The sequence below is a fragment of the Palaemon carinicauda genome, chromosome 6 (genome assembly GCF_036898095.1).
Source record: "Palaemon carinicauda isolate YSFRI2023 chromosome 6, ASM3689809v2, whole genome shotgun sequence".
NCBI lineage: Eukaryota > Metazoa > Arthropoda > Malacostraca > Decapoda > Palaemonidae > Palaemon > Palaemon carinicauda.
The window spans coordinates 124,615,595-124,625,594 of NC_090730.1; the positions used below are offsets into that span (position 1 = coordinate 124,615,595).

At 36.4% G+C, this 10,000-nt stretch overlaps 1 protein-coding gene across 1 annotated transcript in view; it reads right to left on the reverse strand.

Annotated features, from left to right (window-relative positions):
• The window catches only part of LOC137643218 (DE-cadherin-like), a 126,554-nt gene that overhangs the window by 71,217 nt on the left and 45,337 nt on the right, over window positions 1–10,000 (reverse strand). Inside the window, exons 15-17 of the mRNA XM_068376066.1 lie at window positions 6,881–7,031; window positions 5,330–5,491; window positions 3,538–3,662 (exon numbers count right to left, since the gene is read on the reverse strand). Of these exons, the coding sequence (XP_068232167.1) occupies window positions 3,538–3,662; window positions 5,330–5,491; window positions 6,881–7,031 (438 nt within the window). The remainder of the gene's footprint in view (window positions 1–3,537; window positions 3,663–5,329; window positions 5,492–6,880; window positions 7,032–10,000) is intronic.

Sequence of the window (10,000 nt, forward strand, 5' to 3'; positions counted from 1 at the left end):
TTATAAAGAGAAGACTTTTTTGATAATAGACATGTGCTGATAAAATCATATGGTAAAAATGTAAAACCTATTTTTCAGAAAATTAATATGTAGGCCCAGCTTTGTATTTGAAACTTTGGCGCTTATAAGTTACGAGCCTTCTTGACACAAGACACCATTATTCAAATCTATCTCTCTAATAGAATCTAATCGTCGCAATTAGGGAATTATCATAGATATTCACAAATACATTCATGTGTAGTCCTAGAACCTAGCAGACAAGCACAAAAAAACAGCTTAAAACAATAACCCCGGCCAACAGCAGTAATAATAAATGATGAACCAGAAATCACTATATGCGTAAGCATAGAGGATGATGTGAGCAATTAATAACGGTCTATAGTCTCGCATTGCCAAAGAATCAATCACTGTTGAAAAGTAATAATTGAACTCTATATCAAACTTGCATTTATACTTCAATAAAAGTGAAGTTGTGATTTCTCTTCATTGTGCCCAATGTTAAATTCTGTACAAATATCAATAGAGAGATGAGTCATCAGAAATAACGAATGATTTATTCTTAATGAACTAATATGTCGATGCATGTCAATAATTGATGAACAAAAAACTTGTTCATCAATCTGCTGCAGCAGCTATTGGCCATACTTCGACGATCAGTACTTAATTAATTTCATTTCATTTGACTTAAGGGAGGTCAGTTTTCACTTACACCTGCTTGATGAAGCGAGCTGTTCGTAACAGTATACATATATTGCTGACTTTAAAAATAGATAATATTGTTGAGCTGAGATATATATATATATATATATATATATATATATATATATATATATATATATATATATATATATATATATATATATATTTGTGTGTGTCTGTTTATATATATATATATATATATATATATATATATATATATATATATATATATATATATATATATATATATATACTGTATATATATACATACATATGTATGTATATAAATATATATATATATGAAACTATATATATACATATATACACATATATATGTGTATGTATATATATATATATACATACATATATATATATATATATATATATATATATATATATATATATATATATATATATATATATATATATATATATATACAGCATATATATATATATATGTATATATATGTATATATATATATATGTGTGTGTATATATAAATATATATTTACATATATACATATATATATATATATATATATATATATATATATATATATATATATATATATATATTTATATATGAGTGCGTGTGGGTGGTGTATGTGTATACAGCCTTTATATATAAATATATATGAATAAGAAGTATAAATATGATCCTTCCAACGGTTCTTCCGCCTTTGAGTGTCAAATCTAGATATAACTTTACACGAACTTTTCGCCTTATATGCTTGCAACTCAACCCTTTCAAAATAACTTTTCCATCTTCTTACACTATACAAATATATATCAACAGACTCACCGTTACGTATTTTATTTCATTCGCTCAACAATTCCTTTAAAACATTTGAGCTTTAGATTCCCTAGACACTCAACTTTTCATGACTTTTGAACCGAACTGTATCCTGTGATTACCTTGACATCCTACCTACTCTAGTGATTTATTCATTTACAGTATAATCATGCATAGTTAAATTGTCCATAATCAGTGTATATATCGTATGAAGTACAGTACAGTTTTTTGCAACATCAATCAGTGTTAAGAATACATAAAATTTTGTATTTCAGGATATTATTGTTATTATTATTATTATTATTATTATTATTATTATTATTATTATTATTACTGGCCAAGCTACAACCCTAGTTGGAAAAGCCCGATGCTATAAGCCTAAGGGGTTCAATAGGGGAAAACACCCCAGTGAGTAGAGGAAATAAATAAATGATGAGAACAAATTAACAATAAATCATCCTAAAAACAGTAACAACGTCAAAACAGATATGTCATATATAAACTATTAACAACGTCAAAAAAGATATGTCATATATAAACTATAAAAACACTCATGTCAGTCTGGTCAACATAAAAACATTTGCTCCAACTTTGAACTTTTGAGGATCTACTGATTCAACTACCAGATCAGGAAGATCATTCCACAACTTGGTAACAGCTGGAATAAAACTTCTAAAATACTGTGTAGTACTAAGCCTCATGATGGAAAAGGCCTGGCTATTAGAATTAACTGACTGCCTAGTATTACGAACAGGATAGAATTGTCCAGGGAGATCTGAATGTAAAGGATGGTTAGAGTTATGAAAAATCTTATGCAACATGCATAATGAACTAATTGAACAACGGTGCCAAAGATTAATATCTAGATCATGAATAAGAAATTTAATAGACCGTAAGTTTCTGTCCAACAAATTAAGATGATAATCAGCAACTGAAGACCAGACAGGAGAAAAATACTCAAAACAAGGTAAAATGGAAGAATTAAAACACTTCTTCGGAATAGATTGATCACCGAAAATATTGCAAAACTTTCTCAATAAGCCAATTTTTTGTGCAATTGAAGAAGACACAGACCTAATGTGTTTCTCAAAAGTAAATTTGCTGTCGAGAATCACACCTAAAATTTTAAAAGAGTTATACAAATTTAAAGAAACATTATCAATACTGAGATCCGGATGTTGAGGAGCCACCGTCCTTGACCTACTTACAATCATACTTTGAGTTTTGTTAGGATTTAACTTCATACCCCATAATTTGCACTATACACTAATTTTAGCTAAATCTCTATTAAGGGATTCACCAACCCCAGATCTACATTCAGGGCATGGAATTGATGCAAAGAGAGTAGCATCATCTGCATATGCAACAAGCTTGTTTTCTAAGCCAAACCACATGTCATGTGTATATAGTATGAAAAGTAATGGGCCAAGAACACTACCCTGTGGAACACCGGATATCACATTCCTATACTCACTATGGTGCCCATCAACAACAACTCTTTGAGATCTATTACTTAGAAAATCAATAATAATACTAAGAAACGACCCACCCACTCCCAACTTATAAAGCTCTAAGCCCATTAAATCTGCTGGCTGTATCTCAGTCCCAATTCCGAAATTGTTTTGATTAATGTGAGCTTTTCTAATAATTCATTAAGTAGATATTATATTTTTCTTCTAAGATTATAAGTTTCTTAGAAAGATTATGCAGAATACTAATAAAAAATAATTCATACAGAACAGGAAGAGAGAGCGAGAGAGAGAGAGAGAGAGAGAGAGAGAGAGAGAGAGAGAGAGAGAGAGAGAGAGAGAGAGACGCAAGTATGCTCACTATACAAAATAATTGTGCGAGACAAAGAAAGTGCCGAATGTAAAGTTTTTATCATAAGTTTAATGTCAAGTTAAATCTGACAGTTTTATCAGCAATTTAATGGTAAATAAAATCTGAGTTTTATTTGTAAGACACAAAACCAATATATTATCATAGCTATAGATTTTGCATAAACAATACATTAAATTCATGGTCATAATCACTATGATACTCACATTCCGATCATACACCGGATGGTCGTAGTCCAGCACTTTGTTGACGAGGATCTCGCCCGTCGCTTCATCGACCCGAAACTTCTGTTCGCCGTTGCCTTCAACGATCTCGAATTCGAAAAGGTTCACTAATGGGAGAATGAAAAAATAGGAGTCATATTTCAAAACTGAAGTTTGATTAGTCAGTGAAGAAGCGCTACTCATTTATTTCTATCATTATTTTCTGTAGTCAAGAATGTGAAGGTGGCTGCAAAGGTAAATGAAAAGTAATTTTTATTTTGATTGTGTTAGTAAGTAGTTATGTACTATGGCTGTCGTATATTGCTACAAAAATTAAATTGAAAATTCTTCATGCATACACACACACACAGACACACACACACACAAATATATATATATATATATATATATATATATATATATATATATATATATATATATATATATATATATATATATATATATATAGAATTGTGTTTATATATATGCATAATTATGTGTTTATGCACACGCACATACACACACACATATATATATATGTATATATATATATATATATATATATATATATATATATATATATATATATATGTGTGTGTGTGTGTGTGTGTGTATGTGTGTGTATGTAGGCAAAGATCCACAAAGAGTAAATGAAACAAGGTATAAATCCTGACTTTCTCACCGCTATTCAGACATGTTCCAAAACATCTAGTAAACATCTAGGAGAAGGTGAAACCAATAAAGATTTGTACTTTGTTTCAATTGGGTATTCGGTTTTGAAAATCAGGTGTTCTTGCGAGTTGAAAATATCCTCGCGTGTAAATGCGTGTGCTTAGAGGTTTTATAGAAAGTACTTTTAGGCTATATAAACTATAGTAATTTTGAGATGATTAATAAATGGAGATGACAGAATGTTATAAGAAGCGTTATGATATAGAAAACACGAAGGCATATTATATGTGGTAATCCTGTAGGGCGCATTTATTAACAATGCAGAACTAATCTTATGTCAGATGGTATTTGAAAAGGCTCTTTTTCATAGTACAAGAAGAAAGATGAAATTTGCGTGGATTCTAAGAATGTAGGTTTCATCTGAAAAAACGAACTGAAACTGACTAAGAAAATGAAACCCCTTCCCCACAAGAACTAAATTATTGTTGAAGGAAAGCCATAACTTGGTGTTAATCTAAACTGAACTAGAAATATTTAAAATAAGTTTGTAGAAATATCGTGAGTTTTAAATTGCCGCCCAATATAAATGTCCTCGCGGTTGGAATAAAACGACAGACGGGAGGAGTTCTGCAGTGTTGCCATTATATCTTCGTAAGATAGCTATATTGTAGACGTAAAAGCTAATATTCTGGTTTCTGATCTTAGAAAGCAGGTAAAATGGAAGATGGCTAGAAAATAACGGAAGAGTATCTCTTATACAAGTTATAGTATATAATCCCATAGCTTGAAATTTTAATATATATTACAAATATATTATTTGTTCCCCTCTAAGTCCATTTACAAAGTATATGTGGTGCAAGACTTCATCGTCTTCTTGATTATGGTCACTCTCATTGTTGTTATTATTAAAGCCAGAAATAATATTAATACTAAAACTAGCCTACATTGCAATCAATATTTGCTTCTACACGAAAGGTGCAGTATGTTACAAACATTCAAGAGAACCTTTCTTTCAGAAACTCGCCTTAGACAAAGAAGTAAGACAGCTAGGAATAACATTCAGCAAACGATAGAAAATTATATAAATGAGATTGTATAAAAATCCAGCTGCACAAAACCTTACCGACGTCAGAGTCATTAATGGCCAGCTTGATTCCCGTAGACTTTCCAACTTCTCGGTTCTCCGGCAATGCCACTTCGTAGATGCCGTTCAGGTAATCGAAGACGGGCGGAACGTCGTTCAAGTCTTGCACCGTTATCCAGTAGATCGTCATTCGCTCGTGCGCTGGAGGAGGAAAAATAGAAATATTAAAATTAATCATGAGAGGGTTTAAGTCATCTTGCTTTGCACCAATCACTCAATTCAGGCATTCTTTATAAATACTTGAGCGCCTCACTTTCATGAGATTGAATTTAAATCAAAGGATTGGCGATACAATATTTTTTGTGTTCTATGTGTGATTTTTCCGTAATATCCTTGGCTTTAAATGAAGCACTTATGTAAATGGAATTCCAAAACTATATTCGATCGCATGAGCGTAATTGAAATTATAAAGTGAAAATAAACACAATCCTTTGTAGTACGACAAAGGCAGAGGTACACAATGTTACATGTAAGGTATTCTTGGATGCTGTGTTATCTGCAGTTTACAAGTACAGATATTATAGCATTCGCATTACACAGGTATAAAGATAACTCATCTTTTTATAAAAAATTGGAGGTGATACAAAATATTACAACTTGTGAGACTGAGTATATATATATATATATATATATATATATATATATATATATATATATATATATATATATATATATATATATATATATATATATATATATATATATATATATATATATATAAAGCCAGTGTATTAGATATTTTTACCCTGTTGAACGTCTTCTCTGAAAGCACAAATAAACCTGTCACTTCCAAAATCCCTTTTTACTAAGAGACGGATTAATGGTTTTATTCTTCGGGAAAATTAATCCCAGATAATACAGAGCGAAAAAATCTCGAGGAAAAAAAAATTAGTGAAACGAGTATCTGAATCTATTTTGACCTTTGATCCGAAATTCCTAACACGTTTTGTTCTACAAAGACAAAATGAACTCACTTTAATATACTATTTCGTACAACGTGTTAATATGTATCTTATAAGTAAGTCAGTAAATGTAATCTTAAGGAAATATATACATGTCATGATAACAGAGCACCGTATATGTAAAAGAGTCGTAAACGTTTATTTTGGCTACTGGATATAGCGACTGACATAAATTTCTAATTTCTAGTCAGCGAATTTCAGCAATTTTCCCCCAACAGGATCAGTGGACTATCTGTGTATGAAGCGAAGATACTACTTTATTCATAGATATCCTACGCAGTTGAATAAAATGAATCGGTTTTACTTCCATTGACTTTCATCCGCTTCCTTGACCATAAAAAAATTCTCTATGCTTGTACTACACAATATTCTAAATATATAACTGTAAATTAGCAAAGATGCAGGGTGTATGCACATAATTTAAATATTGTAAAAGCAGTGACCTAAGGTTAATTTAAGTGAATAACTATATAATTGTCTAAAGTTTCCTAATCTTGCATATCTGAATGTTTTGAATCGTTTGTTTTATCTTTATCACTATACTATACTTTAAAGCTTGTTTTCTTACCAGGGACTCCATCTGTCAATTTTATTGGAATTCTGTATTGTTTGAACTCCTCTCTGTCCAAGGGCTCGGTCGTCCATAATTCCCCATTGGACTTGAGAGCAAATTTCTTCCTCACATCTCCGGAAGCCATTGTGTCGAAGGAATAACGAAGCTGAAAAGGAATTCCAATAAATAAATGGCCAATAAATCGTGAATCAAGCAGCACTTTTGGATTCATTAAAGAATTGCTTACGGTGAGTGGGATATAATAGAAGACACGAACTTTGCGGTTCACAATGCGTATTTCTAAAAGGTAGAGTGACTGCAATATATGAACTAAACATCACAAAACATACGATTTTCAGGAGCTAAACGTGCCTAAGGTTAACATGGCTTCCACTACTTCATGTTACCATGAAAACCACGAAAATCCTCTTTTGGACAATACATCTCATTACAAATACATCAGACCTTTCAATAGTATTGTCTCTTCCCATTATACTGTACCAACCATGTGTCACACAATTGTACATAATTCCTTTTGTATATATTATGCTTGTATCTTCGCTCTTCCCTCGCACTAAAACGAACATGAAAATTCATGTCAGCTTTTCTCCTCTGTAACATTGTCAATATTTGAACATGAAAATTCTTGTTGCTTTGAGATTTTATATATAAAGGAGAGTGTTCTTTAATAAACAACTCAGTTGATTGCATCTTGCCTTTGAGTCATAACCTCTCTCTCATCACCGTCACATTGGTGACCCCGGAAGTCGACTCGCTCCCATTGCCTTCCACCCCCACCTCCCTCGCCCCTCCATCGTTGGTACTATGACGAACTCTACTACAGCAGTTGGCGCTGCGGCCGCCCCATTGAAACTTTCACCATTCGCCAGCGGAGAGGCATTTGCTTGGTTTCAGCGTGCAGAAGTCCAGTTTCGCATCAACGGCGTGACTCGCTCAACCACCAAAGCAGATTATGTTCTCACGACGATACCCGAGGACACCTTACTGGAAATATCCGACTGGCTTTGGGAATAAGGAGACACGTCAATAGCATATGACGCCCTCAAAACATACCTTCTGCAGCAGTACTCGCCGTCGCCAGCCGCCCGTGTAGCAAAGCTTTTTCAGCTCTCGCAACAACCGTTGGGGGACCAAAGGGCTTCGCTTGCCTTCAGGGAAATGACCAGTATCGCTCGCCTTCAACCTGCCACAGACGGCTCTCCTCGTGAGGTGAACCTATTTCGTGCCCTTTGGATACGCCGTTTACCCGGACCTATACGCGCTGCCATACACGATGTCAATAGTTTACCCATAAAGGACTTGATGACCAAAGCTGACGCCCTTATGGACAGCCACTTCAAGACCTCCATCAACGCCTCCACCCCTGACGACGAGGATGCCTATTCAACGTCAACCGAAGCTGACATGAATGCCGTAGGACATACACGCCCACACCGGGACATGCCGAAGCAGAGACAAAGCCGCCCACCATCCACCAATCGCTCGCGCCCCAACAAACCACTTTTACAGCCACTTACTACCTCCCATCCCCCGCAGTTTTGCTACTACCACTTCAGATTCAGGGCAACTGCGAAGAAATATGCCAAGGATTGTCAGTGGCCAAAAAACGTGTAAGTAGGCCATCGCTCGTGGCGGTGGCCTCCCGTGTTTCTAATCTTTTCTTTTTACAGGATGCAGGAACGGGCGTGCGATTTTTGGTAGACACGGGTGCTTGTCGTTCTCTTTTGCCAAGGAAACTCTTCAAGACACGACATAGTCTGTCTATATCTGCCGACATGCGCTTGGTAGCTGCCAACGGATCTGCGATACCCACCTACGGTTACGAGAACCTCACATTATCGTTCGGAAACGGTAAATTCAATTGGAAGTTTCTCGTTGCTGACGTCACCAAGCCAATCCTCGATGCGGATTTCCTTTGTCATTTCCACCTTCTGGTCGATGTCGCCCACCGACGATTGGTCAACGCAGACTCGTACTTGTCGACACCTCTAACCTCGCTCTCCACATTAGCGCACCCACGGATGCCTACGCCCACCTCCTCACGTCGTACCCGGAAGTTTTCCGTTCAGAACTTCGCCAAAGGCCAACGGTTCCTGCCAAGCACGGTATTTATCACCATATCAAGACGACGGGACCCCCAGTCTTCGCAAAATTCAGACGTCTGGCACCGGAACAATTGGCAGCCGCCAAACAGACGTTCGCCGAAATGGAAGAATTGGGCCTTTGACAAAAGGCCTCCAGCCCATGGTCGTCACCCTTACACATTGTTCTGAAGAAAGCCGGCTCCCTCCGTCCGTGCGGGGATTACAGGCGCCTGAACATGCAAACAGAACCGGATCACTACCCCCTCCCAAACATTGCCGACGTGACCTCCTACCTGCACAAAGCAAAGGCTTTCTCTACGCTCGATCTACTGAAGGGGTATTATCAGGTGCCTATGAACCCAGAAGACATCCCCAAGACTGCCATCACCACTCCGTTTGGTACATACACCTTCAATTACTCCTTTTTTGGCCTTCGTAATGCTCGGGCCACGTTTCAACATCTCATGGATGGCATCTTAAGGGACCTCCCTTTCTGTGTATGTTATGTGGACGACATACTTGTGTTCTCTTCCTCAAAAGAGGAACACCTCTGTCACCTGCGCATCGTGCTCGACCGCCTGTAACAAAACGGCCTTGTAGTCCGGTACGACAAGTGTACCTTTGGCGCCAACGAAGTGTCGTTCTTAGGGCACCGCATCACTCCTGAAGGTGTCCACCCCCTCCCTGAGAAGGTAGCAGCCGTTCAGAACTTCCCAGTGCCCTCGACCGTTTTCTGCCAGCCATTGCCGCCACTCTTGCTCCCCTCTACGCCTCCCTCAAGGGCAAGCCGAAGGACCTGAAGTGGGGTTCCCTTCAAGATGCAGCCTTTTGCAATGCAAAGAAGGCCCTATCAACTGCTGCGGCTCTCACTTTTTCTATCCCACATACCCCTCTCCTTCTCTCCACCGATGCCAGAGACGTCGCTATTGGTGCAGTACTAGAACAGGTGGTCAACAGCTCGCCCCGCCCATTGGCCTTCTTCAGCAGAAAACTATCCAAGGCAGAATCGGGTTATTCTACCTTCGATCGA